The sequence below is a fragment of the Silurus meridionalis genome, chromosome 1, assembly GCF_014805685.1.
Source record: "Silurus meridionalis isolate SWU-2019-XX chromosome 1, ASM1480568v1, whole genome shotgun sequence".
NCBI lineage: Eukaryota > Metazoa > Chordata > Actinopteri > Siluriformes > Siluridae > Silurus > Silurus meridionalis.
Genome location: NC_060884.1, coordinates 13920070 through 13941055, shown reverse-complemented (window position 1 = coordinate 13941055; position 20986 = coordinate 13920070). Strand labels below are relative to the sequence as shown.

General features: G+C 38.5%; 3 protein-coding genes across 5 annotated transcripts; 2 read left to right on the top strand and 1 right to left on the bottom strand.

Moving 5' to 3' along the window:
• Window positions 1–1921: 1921 nt before the first annotated feature.
• On the top strand, window positions 1922–13446 carry LOC124388657 (deoxynucleotidyltransferase terminal-interacting protein 1). Its single transcript, XM_046853559.1, has 13 exons — window positions 1922–2357; window positions 4357–4427; window positions 4581–4677; window positions 4775–4873; window positions 4963–5025; window positions 5803–5859; window positions 6209–6270; window positions 6358–6403; window positions 6505–6563; window positions 8714–8774; window positions 8858–8929; window positions 9009–9064; window positions 12451–13446. The coding sequence occupies exons 1-13, from the start codon at window positions 2280–2282 to the stop codon at window positions 12557–12559; spliced, it is 930 nt and encodes a 309-aa protein (XP_046709515.1). The 5' UTR covers window positions 1922–2279; the 3' UTR covers window positions 12560–13446.
• A 222-nt stretch (window positions 13447–13668) lies between these two features.
• ube2c (ubiquitin-conjugating enzyme E2C) lies at window positions 13669–16520 on the top strand. The gene is made up of 7 exons (XM_046853571.1): window positions 13669–13795; window positions 14461–14571; window positions 15493–15520; window positions 15622–15708; window positions 15832–16036; window positions 16168–16227; window positions 16324–16520. Exons 2-7 carry the CDS (start codon window positions 14471–14473, stop codon window positions 16359–16361), a joined length of 519 nt encoding a protein of 172 aa, XP_046709527.1. The 5' UTR covers window positions 13669–13795; window positions 14461–14470; the 3' UTR covers window positions 16362–16520.
• Window positions 16521–16930: 410 nt separating this feature from the next.
• On the bottom strand, window positions 16931–20148 carry zgc:109913 (regulator of G-protein signaling 9-binding protein). 3 transcript variants are annotated; one of them, XM_046854988.1, is made up of 3 exons: window positions 19703–20148; window positions 18953–19322; window positions 16931–17751 (listed from the first exon to the last, which is right to left on the bottom strand). In XM_046854988.1, the coding sequence occupies exons 2-3, from the start codon at window positions 19152–19154 to the stop codon at window positions 17231–17233; spliced, it is 723 nt and encodes a 240-aa protein (XP_046710944.1). In that variant the 5' UTR covers window positions 19155–19322; window positions 19703–20148; the 3' UTR covers window positions 16931–17230. The 3 variants fall into 3 exon arrangements, with proteins under 3 accessions (XP_046710944.1, XP_046710953.1, XP_046710933.1); XM_046854997.1 differs by having other exon boundaries at window positions 18953–19230; XM_046854977.1 differs by having other exon boundaries at window positions 18953–20148.
• Between the last annotated feature and the right edge of the window lie 838 nt (window positions 20149–20986).

Sequence of the window (20986 nt, the reverse complement as noted above, 5' to 3'; positions counted from 1 at the left end):
AATTATTTAAAGGCCATTTTTAAACCATTCTACAGTCACAAACATTTTTACAAGTGGAAAACATCCAGTATAGTTGCAGATTTTCTCAGTAATTGGCATCTAGCAAATTCACCCCAAAGTCAGTCCATTTACTTCGCAGAGAAATAGCAAAAGCTGAGAGTTACATCTCAGACTCTAAAGATGTCAGTTTGGATCTTAAATGTGACGGTTCATAGCAGTACAGTAATAAAATGACTGAACATTTCAAACCTAAGCGGTAGTCCTGAGTTCCATCTGAACAAACCAAATACACAAAAGAGCCAAACGAAGCATATAAGAACAAACACCTCGTACTGTCAAGCATGGTGGTGGAGGGGTGATGATTTGGGCTTGTCTTGAGACAAAGGACCAGGGCACCTTGCACATATCACGGTGACTCTTAACTCAAAGTCAAATGTGAGGCCATCTGTCCAACGCCTAAAGCTTGGCCGAAATTAGGTCATGCAACAGGACAATGAATTGCACACCAGCAAATCTACAACAGACTGGCTAAAAAAGAACCAGAATCAAGGTGTTGCAGTGGCCAAGTCAAAGTCCAGACCTCAACCCGACTAAAAAACGAATGCAGGATTTTAAGAGAGCTGCGCATAAACAAATGCCTGCAAACTTTAATGAACTGAAGCAACAATTCTCGCATAAAGCAGCATTACAGAGCTTAAGAATGAAAGGGAATGATGTGTGTTTATCCCTGATGAGCAAGCCTAGGGCGACTGTGGCAAGGAAAAACTTCCTTAGATGTTATGAGGAAGAAACCTTGAGAGGAATCAGACTCAAAAAAGAAACCCATCCTCATCTGGGTGATATCAAGAGTGTGATTATAAATCTTAATACAATAAAAAACACCGGAGAGTGAGAACTAGCATGAGCACCAGAGTGTGTGATTGTGAGTAATGTCCTTTCTATAGTCTTATACAGTCAATTGACGTTGTCGAACCAGGAGCTACTGAGCAACTCATAAAATAGCTCATTTGAGATCATCATAGATCCAACACCAACTTCTCCATGCCAGAGACTTTAAACATTCAAAGAGGTTCAATGTACTTCTCTAGATGGTTCTGGATGTTTGCGGGCCTGGCATCTACTTCTTTGAAGGTCCATAATCTTCATGAGGTGGGACAAGTCTGAAGCTGGGTAGAGAAAGAGAAGCAGCGAAGAGGAATTAGTGTAGCTGATGTTCATAATATTAACAAGCCAAAGTTAATAATGTGCATTTGATCAGATGTACTGAAGCACAAGGTTATGATATGTGATGTGTGTTATGTGTAGGATAAAAAGATACGTCTTTAATCTGTGGTTAAACTGGGAGAGTGAGTCTGAGCCCTGATCTTTGTCAGGAAGGCTATTCCAAAGTTTAGAAGCTAAATCTGAGAATGCTCTACCACCTTCAGTGGATTTTGCTATTTTATTCTACCAGCTAAAATAAATAAAGAGACGGCGTAATGTCATGTATTGTTCATCCGAGGAAATTTTCACGACTACTTTTTTTCATGACTACTATATATTTAGATAGAGAATTGTATTAGTCGCTACTGTTGAAATAAAGCAAAACCATGTACATGATTATCCAAACATTTCTTCATTTACTGTAGCTGAGGAAACATTGGAGTACATTTGAGGTATATTTCATGTTTTTATAGTGTAGAAAATACCAAGTGTGCACCATTACAAACACATTTGTAGACGGTATAGTTCCTCAGTGAATGGTTACAAACAGTCTCACTTACTACAGTATATAAAAAAATACATATAACCCAAACTGGATTTCTCTACAGCTGCAGTGGAAATGCCTCTACTGTAATGGCGGAACAGCTGGTACAAATAACCCCATCGTTTGGCACGGCCTGGGCATGGACGCGCATGCGCATACTTTTACGTTGAAAGGCACGATTGTGCAACCGGAAGTTGATTATAGAATTCGTTTTGCGTTGTAATTTTTTGGGGGACTCGCACAGGGACAGAGAAACTGATTATAAACTTGGGCAGTTTGCGTTGTTTTTTCGTTTCTTCTATTGGATCGATTTTCAGAAGTCATTCGCAGTATTTGAACCATGTGGCAGATCGGTTATAATTGCAGAGCAGAGTAGCGTCAAAGCGATTAGTGCAGTAGGTACGTTTGCCTTTGCTTGCTGTCAGCTCGTATTAAAGTAGATAAGTGCGATCGGGAATCGGAAAGATCCTGAAGTCTGCTGATCTCTTTGAAACGAGAGAAAATCTAGCTTTCGAGTGAAGTGAAATTGGTAATGGGGGCGCACAGGAGTGAGGGACGCAGAGAGTGGCTTCAGCAGGACGCTGGGGAGCAGCAGCAGGTTCAGACCATGGTGAGTCACCCGGGGAGGAAGTTGTCTGTCTTTCTGTCTCTCTGTCTCCCGCTTTCATTTTTCCATCCTCGTTCTCAGTCTTTAACTGTTATTTAGCTATTACACCACCATTTAACGTTTTCACTTGGATTTTTTCTTTTTGGTGCGTAAACGGCGCTTGGTTCCGCTCAAAACTGCATACTGTTCAGTGGTGTGTATTGAACCTCTTGGAGCCCTAATAAAGCACACTTCAGTAATGTACTGTTTCACAGGCTGCATCTGTCACTTCCTGAACAGAGGCAGCCTGAGCTGCACCACTCCACTGTTCTCTTCCTCAGGCCCTTCATTTCATGTCATAGTCTCCTCTCACAAGAACATTTACATCCGTGTAAAGCAGTGCTTCTCAAAAACCATGAAACATATCCAAGAAGTTGTTTGGGGTATTTTCTTTTTCTAGGGTCGGTAGTGGATTCATTGTTCAAACAATGGAGCTCTGAGCAACTGGCTTGAATTTTCCCTTTGGAATGAATGGGTTTAATGTTGAAATTAATATATCTATAATTATTATTAGTTGTTTCTGACTACAGATGATTGAGAACTCCTGAATAAAACCACTCACAACGACTGATTTTGTTGGACAATATATTGTCCCAGGAATAATTGTGATACTACACAGGTGCATAAATCAAGCAGTCATGCAGTCTGCATTTATTTACATTTGTTTTAAAAAATGTAAATAAATAAAATAGAAAACTACATGAATGTAAACAAAAAAGAGCTCAGTGCATTCAAGTGTGGTACCTTGATCGGATGCCACCTTGGCAATAAGTCAGTTTGTGAAACTTCACCCCTGCCAGATATTTTATAGTCAGCTTTATGTTGCATTATTGGAAACTGTAAGTGTTTAGAAAAAGAAGCAACTCAGCCACGAAGCAGATCATGTAAATGCACATAGTATATACAAGTCACTAAACTTTTGCTAATTCATAGCTGAAGCGTTCCAAGATTCGACTGACGTTAATTTCAGCACTGTGAAGCGAGAGCTCCAAGGAATTGGTTTTCATGGTTGAGCTGCTGCATGTAAGCCTTATGTCACTATGTGCAATCATTAGATAGAGTGGTGTAAAGCATGCTGCCACTGTATTCTGGAGCAATGGAAGCGTGTTCACTAGAGTGACAAATCACACTTCTGTGTCTGATGGCGTGCCAACTATAAAGTGTGGTGGAGAAGGGATAATGGTATGACGCTGTTTTTCTGGGGTTTCAAGGGAAATATGTTTGCTCTAGATACCTAGATATTACCTGGATATTTTTGACAGATATGCTTCCAATATGTGGGTACAGTTTGGGAAAAGGCCTTTTTCTGTGTTCAAAGCAAGGTCCATAAAAACATGATTGGATGAATCTGATGAGGGAAAACTTGACTGGTGTGCTCAGAGCTCTGACCTCAACCCCACTGAACATCTTTGAAATGGCCTAGAAAGGAGATTGTGAGCCAGGCCTTGTTGTCCAACACATGTGCCTGATCTCACAATTGTTTTAATGGATGGCTGGGCAAATGTTTGCACAGAGACACTCCAAAATATTGTGGAATGCCTTCCTATGAAGTGGAATCTGTTTTAGCTACAAATTGGGTATCAACTTAATAATATTGTGTATGTATTTAGAATGCATGGTCATTACAGTATCCTTGTTTGACATCTCTGGAGTGAACAGCGCTACATAACTGGTTAAAATGAATTTGCTTTTGTAAGTGAACAAGCATGCAACATAGAGGGCAATAATAAGGTCAGAAAAAATGACTGTGGTCATGTCCATATATCATAAAATAAGTAATGTAGTTTCCATGACAGGTCCATTCCTTAATCCCATTAGTGATAAAGAATCTGATGACACAATGCATCTCTTTCCACTTCCAGTAAGATTTTCCTGCTAAGTTTATGTGCTTTCTTCGGTCACCGATTTGTCACCATGTCTTTACTTTGGCATTTATCAGCATTTATTTTCCCTTGTACACTAGAACCCTTGGAACATCATGATCAAGCACAGACAGGTGCAGCGCAGGGGTAGGCGCTCCCAGATGGCTGTAAGGTAACTCTGAACATACTTATTTTAGTTCATTGATTGCTACGTCTTCCAGATGATTTAAGCCGTCTTGACGTCTAGCTATGAATTGTACAAAGCCGTGATGTCTGTACCTAATACTTAGTCTCTGACAGTAATCCATGTCTTTGGGGGTGCTAGTTATACAGATCCTGTCATTTCTATGGACCTCTTGCGAACTGTGCTACAGTCCAGCTTTAACGATGACATATTGGCAGTCTTTAAAAAATACATGAAGGTAAGTTACACTCGGTAACGCTGAGCAGTCTGTATGATGTTGGCGGAAAACTGAACAACGAATGAAAGTGATATCGGTTGTTCTTTCTTTTGCACAGTTTTTTGAGAAGGCAGCAAGCAACGTGAAGGAGAACGTGGGGGAGGAGGTTCAGACGGATCAGCTCATCAAAGAGGCTTGTCGAAACTGCTTAGAGCACGTATGTCAAACCCGCGGCTTAAACAAAAACATGTTTAAAGCTTGAGACGAAAGAGTACAAGTTAAGCATGGGAAAATCTTTTCATCTAGGCCAAGCAGCTCTTTCCTGATGCAGAGAAAACTACACGACCTGTTTTTGATCCATCTATAAAGGTAAGTATCAGTTAGTTCTTTGTGTGGAGGTTCAGGAGAACAGTTCACCTTCTGCAGAAGAAAACCCTAGTTCTGAGAACTGCAAGTCAGAATCTTGGTGACTATTGATGCTCCATAGTTTTTTGTGGGATACATTTTATTGGAAAGATTTCATGGTTGAGACAGAATGGCCAGCTGTATGATTACTGCCCTGACTGCTGAACTATGGAACAGTTCTGTTGATTAAGTTTTTGGTTTTTTAAATAAGTTGTTTTGATCATTTTTCAAACTTTGTCTAAGGTCATCTGTGGATGTTGGCTGTAATCTGAATTGTTCTTTGTTTTGATGATGATGTAATGGCACAGCAGCATCATGGACATTTTGACAACCGGTGTTCGGTCACAACTTAAATGAATTAGGCTCATGTCCAGTTTGCTATGGCTTGTAAATTTAAGCTATGAGAAACACAGTTGACTAGTGTTGATTTAGATCTTTAGGCAACTTTGGTTGCATCTACTGCTGCATTTATTCAAATGGCTTCTAACATAAGTGTTTTGTAGGAAAGACAGGGTTAGAAAATAGTTTCCCTGCTGAAATCTTGTTTTGTAGATTTCTGCCACAGTGACATTTGATGGCTTTTTTTCTGACCACCACACAATCTTTCACCGTTTTGACAAAAGATGCTGGTCCCATTCTGTGATTGTCAGTGTAGTGACAGTGTAACAACATATGCTATAATTAGGCATTTAAATCTAAAGATTCTTCGGTGAGGTGTCTCAAAACTCTTTCACTTCTCAGCGCTCACGGCAGATGGATGATGATTCCAGCCAAAGAGGAAGCCCAATCCCTAAAAAGGTAAAGGAAATGGGAAATTAAAATATTATATAAAGTGGTCCTCCGGAACTCACAGGGGTTACGTTCTTAGAGTTTCCTTGGTGAATTCATCTACATTAGTGTAAACATAGTTTCAAATGCAACTTGTTGTTAGTTAGGTTCTAAATGAGAATTATCAGGGGGTTAACTATATATAAAATATTTGCTGCTGTTATTTCTACCAATACCTTTTTCTATTGTAAAATCAGGAAGGCTTATTTGCTTCAGAAAACCTCTGATGACAAAAAAGTGCCTTTTGATTTCTAATCTAATTTCTAATTTGGTCGTATTGTTTAAATAGTTGCTGACACTTTTGTTTACCTGTGTTTAGAGGAAAGGCCGTCCCCCTCTGCCCACTCTACCTTATGACAGAAATGTAACGTACAGTACTCCGTAAGTATTGTTGAGGAATGATGGTTTAAATGTATATCTGTTTGTTGGTTTGTTGTAATTTTAGAAATGTTTCCTCATTCTTTGTAGGATTAAACCCAAAATAGTCGAGCCCATAAAGCGGGAGGGACCGAAGGTAAAAAAAAAAAGATGGTTTTACTCATCACATTTATGTAGCTATAGTCTGTGTATGCTTGAGCATTTGACACATTTTAAATATGGGGTTTATTCTGGCAGTGGGATCCCGCCCGGCTGAGTGAAAAAAGCACATTTGTTTTAGGATCCAGGGCGAACAAGTAAGTTGTTATTAAATTAATTGTTTCCATGGTAACTTTTCTAATTGATTGAGACTAAACTCACCACTGGATGCGATTGTAAGACACTTTATCTATAAACATGTATTTTATAAAAAAAAAAAGAATAGCACAATTAATGTGTCATATATTTAAAATTGCAATTGATGTCAAATACAGAAACCGACGTATGCTGTGTTAATTCAAACATTCTGTATGCGAGATTGCAAGACAGAGTCCTGGCAATGACACAGCAAAATGTAAAAAAGCCTTATATAACAAATCTGTGCTTTCTGACTGAAAACGTTGCCATTACCCTTAACACAAACTAAATTGTAGAGCTTTCCTCTGAGTGTGCTTAGTTGAACTGTAACATATAAGCAGTAGAGCTACATGATGCTGTGGTTTATGTGTCTTGTTGAACATTCCACCAGCAAATTACTAGGCTAGTAGCTGTCGTATGATTGGCTGCAGCTAGCTTAAGGATTTGAATTGGCAGATTGGTCAAAATTCGGTTAAAACAGCTGACAAGACAAAGAAAAAGAAAATCGGCTGTTAGCGATTGGGTTATTTCTGACAATAACGCACTTGGACAGTGCAGTTCAAAGAAATCGTTAAAGGTTTAAAACTACATGGAAAGTACATACTTTATAATCGTACCTATGCTATCGTCATGTAAAGATTTTGTTTTATAAGAAGTTAGATTAATTTGGGTTGGGACAAATTAAACGCCTTCTCCTATTGGCTTTTTCTCCCAAAAAGCCAATAGCGTTTAGATTACATCACTACTTTAAGCCTGTCACAGAACCATAAACTGCCACGAAAACCTGCTCCTTCAAAGTAAATAAATTCAAGCCATTTATTTCTTAACCGACTCGCAGCTAGAAAACCAAATAAAATGTGTGTTCAAGCAGACACATTTCCAGCCCATGATTGCTTATATGATTCATTTCAATCAACCAAGGCAGTTTCAGCAAGGAGATCCTTATAATGTTGGGGTTCCAGGCACTTCAGATTCAAGATCAGAAAATCTTGTCATTAGAGCACGGTATATAAAAGGTTAAAAATCCACTGATTATAGGGAATGTCAGGGTGTTGGATAGTTACACACCACTGTTTAAGTTGCTTTTTAAGCAGCGAAATGTTTACCAGAAACCTGCTCAATAGTCAAAATAAATACCGTATTTTTCGGACTATAAGCCGCTACTTTTTTCCCACGTTTTGAACCCCGCGGCTTAAACAACGAAGCGGCTAATTTATGGATTTTTCCTGGGTTTTTCCTGGGTTTCACAAACTTCAAGCCAAAAAACTGAACCCAATAACATTAGACCAATGAAATTTCCGAACGGAAACGAAAAAACGCACCTTACCTCTGTTCTGATCTGCACGGCTTCGGGAGAAAAAACTTCCACCAGTGTTGATTTTTAAACACATGATGATGCAAAAAGATAAACTGCAGAGAGAAATACAGTAGTTGTGAAAGGAAGAAGGAAGACCGTGAACAATGACTTTCTTGGTCGGCTACTGTTTAGATACAAGCCGTTGTAACGGGTTGAGTCTGGGTGAAGGGAGAGCTCGCTAGTTTTGGTTGCAAATGAAATCATATAAGCACAGACAGGTTTCCAAAACTCGTGCTTTTTTATTTTTCTTGGCAACAGCGTTATGGGTTAGTCTAAGAAACTTAGAAATGAGCATCAGAAAATAATGAGCACATAACCCTCAGTCTCACACGCACACACACACAGTAATACCGGAGGAATGCAGTGACGTGCTATTCCCAAAATGCCGCTCTGCTCTTAAAGGAGCCACAACATATTTCACCCGTTACACCGTGTAACAGACACTCTCTTTCGGTAAAGCCTGTGTAAAGTTCATTAGTTTCAGTGTAGACACAGGTGTGGCTTATTTATGTTAAAAATAAAAATATTAGTAAAATTCAGTGGGTGCGGCTTATACAAGGCGTACGCTTTATAGTCCAGAAATTACGGTATATGAATGTGTCCCGGTTTCTCCCTGTGAAAGACTTTCACAGGCCATCAGATACTAATGATTCAGTTTATTGAAATTTCATTCTGTGACTATGGATCTTATGTATAATTTGAGTTCTTCTTGTGTTGTATCACAAATTTAACTAATAAATATTTAAATTGCAGAGCTTTAGGGATGGGAGGCACCAGGGGAAGGATCTATATTAAACATGCAGATCTCTTCAAGGTAGTGTGAGTTTCTCTGTTTACTATGTTATATTTTGCTTCTGCATTGTTCATTTTAAATTTCGGTGTTTGTGTGTGTTTCAGTATGCTGCTGATGCTCAGGATAAGCAGTGGCTTGCAGAGAGGCAACATATGAGAGCCACAGGTGGAAAGATGGTAAGAATCAGTTTGTACATATTGTATGTTAAGATTTCATAATTATTTTTTTAAGGAACTTTTGAATGGTTTTTTTTAGGCATATCTTCTTATTGAAGAGGACATCCAAGACCTTGCCCTGAGTGAGGAATATAAGTAAGTTAATAATACTAAACCCATTAAATGTTCCCTGTGCCTAATATTAAAGTAGTTTGTTTTACTGTACTTGTTTGATCCCACAACGTTAAATAACACCCACAGTGAAGTAAAACTGGTAATTTAGCATAATACCAATTATTTGTACCCTTTATGAACGTAAATTCAAATAAAAAGAACAAAATGCGAGGGATATTTGCATCTTAATGTCCTCCACTCCTCCACTGTGACCCTAAAAAAGGTGGGTTTTTTTTTTTTTAGTTTTTTTTGCATAAAACATAGAGTCCAAGAGAAAAAAAAAGGGCTCTGGTCCTTGGATGGGAGGCTCATAATCTCTGTTCTCCTGTAAATCACTATGACAATCCTGCGCATCTGTGGGTTCATGCATTTAGAAGGGGGAAGATTACACTGTCCTCAAAGTGCTTTACACCCCCCTCCAGTTATCCTGTGACGCAGCATGAGCAGCAGTTTAAAATGGTTTGTAGCTGCTGTATGGGAGGCGAGAGCTGGCTGGTAGGTGGAAATTATCCAGGACTAAATTAGGGAGAAAATTGAGACTCCTCATGCCAAAGCGTCAAGCAAGGCATCATCTCCATTAGTGTTTAGCTCTCCCTAACACATGTCCAACTTTCAGCACCTTGTTGTGCACACTGATATCAGTAATTACTCTGTCGGTTGTTTTGATATTACAAGTATGATAAGTGGGATAAGAGCCTCAATCAGTTTGCTAAATTTTAGTTTTTTAATAGTAGAGGGTTTGACAGGTTCTTGTATGTACATCTTGAGGAATTTGATTAAATATATTCACATCCTCACAAAAGAAGAGCTTGTTCGATAACATTTGATATGTAGAAACCTGTGCATGCATATTTTACACATATTATGCACACACACATTTAAAAAAGATACCCATGTTTTGGGCCTAAATATCCTTATACCTGTCCGATTTAACAACTTCCCCTAAGCCACCAGCCACAAAGCTTCACTGATGCTTCGCCATTTACAGCAGGTATCAGGTGTTTTTCTTATTGGTCTCATCTGACCACAAGACTGAAGGCTGGGTTGCATTTTGTGAGCTTGTTGTTGTGAAAGTGGTCTGTTCTAGTGGTTGTCATGTTTCATAATAAACAAGAAACAGCTAAGCTGAGCAGTAGGCTCATTTTTCCACCTTCTCCTTCACCGTCCTTACTATAAGAGGGAAATCCTGCTTTAGGGGGCTTTTTGTATGTTCCTTATTGTAATGGATGGTATTTTTATATTAACAATGTGATCTGTGCATTGTAATTGATGATTAAGAGATTTAAATACTTACAATTTACTTTTTATTCCTATGTACACTTCAGAGAAAAAGGACATGGATACAAGTGTTCAATAGACTTTTTAATACCTTTGCAGTTTTATTACCAATCCACCTTTTTTTTTACACATATACTAGTTTGGAAAAATAACTACAAGTACCTTTCTTGTTTGAGTAGAAACGTATGGTGTGTGCTGTATATGGTTTCAACTCCTTTTTATGAAGCCAATAATTGTGGAAGATGCTGATAAAGCTTTAGCTATCTGTTTGTAGTCTTCTTCTTGTTCTTCTTTCGGCTTCTCCCATTAGGGGTCTCCACAGCAGATCATCCGTCTCCATACCCCCCCTGTCCTCTACATCTGCCTCTTTCAAACCAACTACCTGCATGTCTTCCCTCATCACATCCATAAACCACCTCCTTGGTTTTCCTCTTTTCCTCCTTCCTGGTGGCTCCATCCTCAGCATTTTCCTACTGATATACCCCATGCCCCCCCTCTGCACATGTCCAAACCATCTCAATCTCACCTCCTTCATATTACATAAATTATATTAACTGTGTGTGTGTGTACCTGTGTCTGTGTGTGTATAAAGTAGTGTACAAAAGTTTAGGCAGGTGTGAAAAAATGCTGTAAAGTGTAAATGTGTTTATAGTTTATTTTTTATCAATAAATGAAATTAAATGGAAAATAAAATACACACGATAAATCCAAATCAATATTTGTTGTGCCTGCAAAACAGCATAGATTACTCTATGTACACTTGCACACTAGGCAGGTAGGTTGTTCCAAACATCTTGGACTTCTGAACCTCTTCAGTCTCTTTATGTAATTCCAGACAAACTCAATGATGTTGAGGTCAGGGCTCTGTGGGGGCCAAACTATCACTTCCAGGACTCCTTGTTCTCTTAGTTGGCATTTGTGGTAGTTGTCCTGCTGAACAATACATTTTTGGTTAATCAGATGCCTCCCTGATAGTATTGTAGGATGGATAAGTATCTGCCTGTATTTTTCAGCATTAAGGACACAATTTTTCCTGAATAAATCTCCAACTTCATTTACAGAAATTCAGCCCCAAACTTGCAAGGAACCCTCCACCATGCTTTACTGTTGCCTGCAGACACTCATTGTTGTACTGCTCTCCAGCCTTTCAGCAAACAACTTCCCTCCTGCTATAACCAAATATTTCATATGTTGACTCCAGTCTAGAGCACCTGCTGCCAATTTTTTGACCCTCATTCTGATGTTTTCATGCATAGTTGAGTCTCTTAGCCTTATTTCCATGTTTGAGAAATGGCTTTTTCGACACAATTCTTCCATGAAGAACACTTCTAGCCAGACTTCGCTAGACAGTAGATGGATCTACCTGGGTCCCACTGGTTTCCACCAGTTTTTTGCTGGTGGCATTTCTGTACATATTCTGATTTTGAAGAGACGTAAGCACAATATGCGTCTCATTCACTACATTAAGTTTCGAGGCCGACCAATGCGTCTACAGTCCATTTCTTTGTGCATTTTTCAAAATAGCTTAAAACACATTCGAAAACTTCAGTCTGCTTTGAAATCTTTACCTGGGAGAAACTTTGCTGATGCAGTATAACTACGTGTGTCTTGTTGCTGTACTCAGTCTTGCCACGGTGTATGAAATTAAAAAGTGTCATAATCTCACTTTACAAGCAGAGATTGGCTGTTTCTCACCAGCTGTTTCTGGACACACCAAATATTGATTTTTCTTTTGGTTGCTCACTTTGCATTTTTTTTCATATTGATAAAGAATAAACAACTAAATACATATTTTTTAAAGCATTTTTACTTTACAGCATTTCTTCACACCTGCCTAAAATTTATGTTTTAAGTTGTTGATTAGCCTATATCTTTGATTCTGCAGTTCAGGAACTGTTTCTATTGTCTGTTTTTTGCTGTGCATAGTTTTATCTAAGTCTTAGTTTGGCTGCTGCAAAAACATAAACCTACATTGTTGCGGGACATTTTACTTTCTGTTGTTTAGTGTTTTTACATGCTGTTAACCGACTAAGCTTCATAACAATGATAATTTAATTCAATCATCTAATGAATATTTGTTCCTCTTTTAGAGACTGTCCTGAATTGAGATTGGATGAATTAAAGCCCTTTATGGTTCCTGTCTGGATGGTGGAGAAGATGCAAAAGACAATGGATGCTCAGAGATCCGAGAAGGATTAAAAGAAATTTGGAGCTTGGCACCATTAAATTTTTAGGGTACAAATGCTGATTTAGGATCAACACACTGTCCAACATACTTTTTAAAAGATTAATAGATGTATTTCTTTCGTAAATGGCAATAAGAACCGATCCCAGGTCTGTTGTCTCGCTCTGATCCATAAGATTCCCAATGGCATAGTTAGTCTGCTTCTGAAAGGGACCAGGCCATGCACAATGAAAAGAATCTCAGTCAGATTTTCCATTATTTTTATTTCTGTGAATGTTTTGCATTTGTTTGTTTGTTTTAATTACACAATAGACACTGGCCTTGGAATCAAGCTTAGCAATTTTTACTTTGTGTGCAAATAGATGCTGGAAATGTGTGAACTGTTAGGGTTTATTAAACTCAGTATTATTAGAGATTATATCAGACAGATTTTTTTTTCTTCACATTAATCACAAAAGTAGCTTTAAATATCTGTGTATATACAGCATGTATTTTCTTACACGGGTTTTTTATGGGAGGTTGTCTGCATATGTATGCACTCACTGATCTTGTTTTGAGTACTTTGCCCTCTTTAGTTATATGGAAGCATTTTGACAGCCTGTAAAAGGTTTTAACAGGATACCAGAGAAGCTCCCCCCCCCCTCCCATGTACACAAAAAGGGAATTCAATTAACTTATTCCTACTTATTTTTAGTCAGGGTAAAATGTTTAGGGGGAAAGGAAATGTAGCTGTAGTGTAGTAATAAGATGTCCAACATTTTATGACTTGTGTCCCCGTTTGGTGGCTGAATGAGAACAGTATTTGACAATTACATGTTTTACAGAAAAATGGTGGGAAATGTAAGTTATTTTGAAACAAAAAAAAAATACAATTAAAAAAGCTTTTGTTGTGGGAAATACAGCCGGTCTATTGTGTGAAACTGATTTCCCCTTGTCTTCTTAAATGTGGCGTGTGATCAAACTTCGGCAACGTGTTTGGTCTGTTCTGCTGCATAGGCATCACCAACGGTTATAGACACGCCAATGTAAACGCGTCGTCCAATCAGCTTGGAGGCTTTTTGACGTGCGTCATAGTAGGTCGCTAAAGCCCGCCCAGTGTGTTTTGGAAGCTCGACTGTGATTGGTGGATGCAGTGTTTGTAGGCGGGGACACGGGTTTGAGAAAGAAAGTTTAAACGGGGGGGCGGGATATGATTTTTAAATTTTGACTGAACTCCGGTAGTAACTGTTGGCACAAGGACCGCAGAGCTGGTAATGTAGATTTCAGTATTACCTATATTATAATCTATTTATTAATATTTATCGATGTATACACAATAAATATGCAGTCAGGGAGATTTTGATTGGAATAATACGGTATTTATGTTGAACCTTGCAGCCGCACTGTTGTAGACATTAATCTTAGCTAAGTAAGCTAACCCCATAGAGGGTATATTATTACCCTGATACTAATGACAGTCCTTTAGTGTGGGCTGATGTTTTTTATTATCTTTAACAACGAATATTAATATCCGTTTACTCTAATATTTTAGATTTAAAGTGGATTGCCGGATTATTGTGCTTGTTTTGTCGCTGCTCAGCTCAATGCTAGCTAACGTTAAGCTTTCACTGCGGTCTTATCGACGCTGCTGCAGCCGGTTGGAGCTTCCAGAAGTCCACCTGAACGCCTGTTCAGCTCAGTGGCTACAAATTCCCTACTGAGCGAAACTAATATTTTTAAAATATTTAATACAAAATGTTTTCTTGGTGAAAGCCATCTATTTTTGCGCATCTGCAAAATCCGCTTGTTCGAGCTTTCGGAAATATTCACCGGTTTCCCCTCAGTTAAAACTCGCCACTTCCGGTGTGCACATTAATCTGTGGTTTTGGACACTTGTTGAGGTTGACGATTCAGACTGTGATTTCGGTTTGTTTAGACTGTAAGCGATGGCCTCCCAGAACCTGGATCCTGCTGCAGCTTCTTCTACAGCCGCGTTAAAAGGAAACGAAACTGCCGGAAGTGTGTCCAAGGGCTCCGTTACCAAAAGGTGTGTGAGTGATGAGACGCTGCATTCAGACAGCGAGAGAACAACACTGTTTAATTTACACACACACACACACACACACACACACACACACCAAAGCACACTACAACAGAGAAAGGTCATTCTCTCTCTCTCCCCCCCCCCCCCCCCCGATTCTACATTTGACAGACACCCTTATCCAGCATGAAATACAAGGATCTTGTATGTCATATATCTTAAATATCTTATACACACACACACACACACACACACCTGAGCAGTTAAGGATCAAGCAGTGACCTCATAGTGGTATTGGGTCTTGAGCTTATCTTCTGACTCCAAATCCTACACCTTAACCACTGAGCTACCACTTCTCACTGGGGTCTCTGGTTTCCTCAAAGCTTCCAATAACTGTTTACAAAGTGCACTTGTTGTACTCAGTCAACTGTGTGTGTGTGTGTGTGTGTGTGTGTGTGTGTGTGTGTGTGTGTGTGTGTGTGTCCGTCCATATCCATGTGTGCTAGATCCAGTTTAACCAGTCCAAAGTACCCAAGAAACCTAACAAACCTACCATATTTCATCAATAATTTTTTAAAGATTTCTGTGTCTATTCTTTTCTTGCGTTTCTGTATATTGTGCCATTTGAAAAACTGACATTCACAGTTTAGTAATACTGACTATTTGATAAATTATCACGCCCACCAAGGAGAGAATAACAGCAGAGACCCTCACTATCCTGTCTGACAAAGTTCCAGCCGCTTAGACTACATAAATGGATCCTGGTCCATTCTTGCTTGCAGGACAGGAAAACAAAAGCTTTATACACTTAGGCTTGTGTTTGTGGATCAGGCTCTTCAATCGAGAACTTGAAGGATCATTTTAATGTTTATTTGGTACTGAATGTGTGCAAATTCCTGATTGCGACTCTTTCCTTCCTCTTCCCAGGCTTCAACAAGAGCTGATGACGCTCATGGTGAGTCCTCAGAGTTAACTGTTCATTTTAATTAACAATAATTATTATTATATTAATAATAATGATTCATTTGCCTCCAAATATTTCATTGTGTATTGTAGATGTCAGGAGACAAAGGAATTTCAGCATTCCCAGAGTCTGACAATCTCTTTAAATGGATTGGCACAATAGATGGCGCTCAGGGAACAGTAAGTTTTTTGATGCCATGTTTGCTGCATGTACATATTAGTTATGGTGTGTTTCAGTATGGAAAACAATATTAATTTTGCATGCAAACCTTTTTTTTTGTTGTTTTTTTTTCCCCTGTTGAGGTGTATGAAGGTTTGAGGTATAAGCTCTCTTTGGAGTTTCCCAGCGGATACCCATACAACGCTCCTCGGGTGAAATTCGTCACTCCCTGTTTCCATCCAAATGTTGATGAAAATGGGTTTATTTGCTTAGACATTTTGAAAGAGAAATGGTCTGCTCTTTATGATGTTCGATCCATTCTGCTCTCTATTCAGAGTTTACTTGGAGGTACTGTTTTTTTTGTTTGTTTTTTTTTATACTACAGATTTTTATTCATTATTATTCGTAGCAGTTACTAGATGTGATGACTCATTGTTTACTCTTCATTTAACACTTTTTCTCTCCTGGTTTTATTTAAGAACCCAACAATGATAGCCCTATGAACTCTGCTGCTGCAGAATTATGGGATAACCAGGAAGGTAAATAGTTGTGATTTTTGCCTTATTTCTGTGGTAAAGTAATTTGTATGTACTGTTTCATAAGTGTAAATAAACACTTTCTGTTTATTTTTCCAGCCTTTAAAGCCCATTTGCACTCAACCTACAAGAATTGACCCACGAAATCGGGCAAATCTGCCTCTTCTGTTTTATCTCACTGTGTAACTTCATTGCGTTTGTTTTTGCCCATGACCATGTAAATTAAAATGCTGAGTCTGTTTCTGTATTATATTTGTATGTTGAATAAACCTGTCTCAATAAAATAGCATTCAGAATTTGGACTGTATTTGTTCACTTAATTTCAATAAAGCTGTGTATAACGTTTAGACCTAAATAATTTCTATCGTGTTCGTTAGTAACGTGGCCATGGGGGTTTAAAAGGGTTTAATCCAGTCCAACATTTAAAAAGAAGCAAATGCTGTTGGTGTAAACCAAATATAGTCTGGGAAAAAAAAAAACAGGAATAGATCTCTATGTGCAAATTTAAAGAATATTTATTAAATGAATTCACTTTACAGTTAAAGATGACTTTAAAATGAAAAGCCCTGCTCTAAAGCATGTACATTGATGGCTAAAACCACTTTTTACTGAATGATCTATGCAGTGTGGCCTAATCTCTACATTTTCAAATAAATTGGACTGAATAGTTAGAAATACACTAAATGTAGAATTTTTTTTTTTTTTACCCCACTCATAAGATCTATTTCTTTTTTTCCACAATTTAGCACAATATAATGATTGGTGTGTCTTGTAGGTCCATTTTATAGCCATAATTTTTTATAGTAGTATTTGCAGATAGGGGGCAGTATTGTCTTCTTAAAAAATTCGCCGCTACGGTAATGTGAATTGTGAAGTAGATGGAAGCTTGGTGTTTCCCAGATCCACCAAGGATCATGAATAAACTTGATTTCATAATAATAACCAAGACATGCCAAATCACTTGGGGATTTATAACTTCTCACTAGTTACATGACCCAAAAGGTCTTTAGTTGAGCAAACAGAATATGCATCTAAGCCTACATTTGGAATGACTGCAGCAGCTTGATTTTCCATCCGGCGCCACCACTTCTACCTCCATCATCTCCTCCAAGATGTCATCATCCTCTTCTTGTGTTCCCTCAGCCCAGGCTTTCTGCATCGGCTTCACTGACCATAACGGTACGTTTACCTTCTGCAGCATTTCCTGGAGCAGGGTCTCAATCTCCAGCACGTGTCCCTGCAGGTCAGGCTTCTCTGTGCACTCTGTCACCACCCAGGGACTCTGCACCATGGCAGCACGTCCTGCTACCTCGGTACCTCCTCCAGAAGCACCTGTGTTAATCAGGGCCTGTCTGTCTTTCTTCACGGCGATAGGAAAGAGCTCCTGGAGGGCAATGACTCTTTTGAGCTGCTGCTGAAAGTTCTCCAAGGCTGACAGGAGCAGCACCCAGATGCGCTCTACCTGCTCGCGGTCGTCCTGCTTTTGCTCTGTTTCAACCAGCAGCTCCAGCAGCCTCCTTTGCAGCCCTGTAACACGAGCATGATAAACAAATGGCAAATGGAACTGTTCTCATCTTTCTTTCTTTAATATTTAATAAACTTTTGCCTTTTAATCTATACTCCATTCTGAGTTGTAAAGGTAGAAATAGAAAGTTTACCCATGTGTTTAGTTGATGCAGAGTAACACACAATTCAATTAATTTTTATTTGTTTAACAATGGACATTGTCTCAAAGCAGCTTTACACTGATAATGAGGCAATAAAGAATAAATAAGATGTTCTCTATGAGTGTAGGTTTGTCCCTGAAGCCAGTGGCGACTGTGGCAAGGAAAAACTCCCTGAGATGGCATAAGGAAGGAACCTTGAGAGGAACCAGACTCAAGAGGGAACCCATTCTCATCTGGGTGGCACCGAATGTCTATTCGAAAGCTATGGATGATTAAGTATCCTTATTGTTGTATAAAAGTTTTAAATGCTCTACTGAGTTTTAGCATCATAATAATGACAAGGTAATTTCCTCAGCAGAAATCTGAGGTAAAATATGGTAGTTTGGACTTATTACCGAATTTAAGATGTAATGAGAACAGTTCAAGATGAGCAAAACCTACATATTCTAACGGCCACTGTACATCTGTACCAATAATTATTAATAATCATTATCATTATTATTATTATTATTGCTGTAAAAGGAGACTATTTTGAAGTGGATACTGTGTATACATACATAGTAGTTTCTTGTAAACAGAGCTAGTCTAGAAACTTTTTATATGCTTTAATTATGCTAAATTATTAAAGTTTAAATTGTCTGCAAATAAATAACCATGTTTGATTTTTCATAAATATAATAAAATACAATATGTTTATTTTGAATTGATTCAACTCATGAGGTAATAAACATAGCTTCATGACAGGAACTGATGTCATCATTTTCAACATCCTAATACATTTGTTCCTTGTTAAAAATGTTAGGAGAAGGAGCATATCTCCATGAGAATATTGGAAATGGATGAAGCTCCAACCTCTTCATTGATAAAAAGACATACACCATGAAATTCCATGACTTTTATTGTTAAGTACTTTGGAGACTTGTGCACAGTACGTATTGTGTTTCTTAACTAAAAGCATTTAGCATGGTACTGTGTGTACAAGCAGATATTTCTTTCCACTGTGTATTTCTGGTTTTAAAACAACAGTCTTGTATATTGATATAGTGGCTCTTCTTTCTTACCTGTACATATTTTATGGGCCTGCCCCCTGGTTTCCTCCAGCTCATCTCTCAGAAGGCTGCTGTCTGTGTTACTCCCCAAGCAGGTGGCCATTTGTTGGAAGCAGGCGCTGAGTTTGATGAAGGCGGCCTGCGCCTGCTCACATTCGCTCACAAGCTTTTTTCTGGCTTGGATCTCTCCCACTGACCTTCGCCACCGATTCATGCTCCAACAACCGCAACTGATTATAGTTTCAGCACATCTGGATCGAGGTTCTTGACCACAGCGTCAGTCTGATCGTCTTCCAAAAACAACTTTGGGTGAAGAAACTTTCCATAAAGTGCAAGCTCCCAGCTTTAGAAGACTTCCCAGCTAAACATTATTATCTCTTTCCTTTAAAATGTTACATTAATGGTTAATATATTATTCTTATATTTTAAAATAGCACATTATACAGATCCCAATACTTTGGTAAAGATTGTAAAATCTTAATCCAATATTAACTGTTCGATCAAACTACTAAAACATTTAAAAATACTTTACATCTTACATTTTTACATCACTTGATTAGGATACTGGATAAAAAAAATAAAACAATTAGACAGTTAATGGTTCAGCTATTCACATCAATACGATCACATAAACGTTAGACTACCATGGAGGAACCGATATAAACACAAGTTTTACTATTCTAAAATATAAACTAAAATAATTTGTAAGTAAATCCTTTAGTTATGCCGTTTGTTGCTTCTGTTTTGAAAAATGATCATTACCTTAGTCTCATTCAAGATGCCATCATTTCTTCTTATCCTTACCATTGTGTTGACAGTCTCACATCACAGCTTGGCTACATCTGAGCTGGCAAACACCCTGTTATCTTCCAACACACCACTTCCTTTCCGATGGCTTCATGGAAGCTGTTGGCCTTCGGGGAGTCTTTCTTCAATTAGGCCCATGCAGCACAGCTGATGCTCTCCAATCCGAACGACTGCAAACGTCACACATCCGAGGGAGACCTCATCTTAAAATAAACATTTAATCATGGAAAGAGGAGTACTCTCTATAGTGTACAAGGCCAAATCCATGTCTGACTTCCTTTGTTCCTGTGTTTTGTATGTGTGCTTTAGGCGCAGTTAATTGCCATCTGGGAGAATGGCGTGGGACTGCAGGGGAACGGGCTCAGGAACCTTTGATGACCCCCCTGTGGCTCTTCAGTCTAGTTTGAACGTTGTGTGTAGATGAGGAGGGCCCTTGACACTCACCATATCCCTCAAGTGTAGTATCCTTAGCAACTTCACTCATCTTAGCTCATTCAGTTAGCAAAACATCAGAGCTGCAATAAGCCATCTTAAATTGATTTTTTTATTTAATTGAAATTAAATTGAAATGTTTAATAAGTTGAGTTTGATGATTGCCAAATGCAAACCCACTAGTGTTTCCATCATTCTTGTTTTATAAATTGCATTGCAATTCCCCACCCATTTCCCTATTTCATCTACAAACCAATTCCAAAAAAGTTGGGACACTGTACAAATTGTGAATAAAAAAGGAATGCAATAATTTACAAATCTCATAAACTTATATTTTATTCACAATATAATATAGATAAAATATCAAATGTTGAAAGTGAGACATTTTGAAATGTCATGCCAAATATTGGCTCATTTTTGATTTCATTAAAGCTACACATTCCAAAAAAGTTGGGACAGGCCGGAAAAGTTAAATGTACATATAAGGAACAGCTGGAGGACCAATTTGCAACTTATTAGGTCAATTGGCAACATGATTGGGTATAAAAAGAGCCTCTCAGTGTGGCAGTGCATCTCAGAAGTCAAGGTGGGCAGAGGATCACCAATGTAAAGATAAATTCCCCCAATGCTGTGGCGAAAAATAGTGGAGCAATATCAGAAAGGAGTTTTTCAGAGGAAAATTACAAAGAGTTTGAAGTTATCATCATCTACAGTGCATAATATCATTCAAAGATTCAGAAAATCTGGAACAATATCTGTGCGTAAGGGTCAAGCCTGTGATCTTCGGGCCCTTAGATGACACTGCAT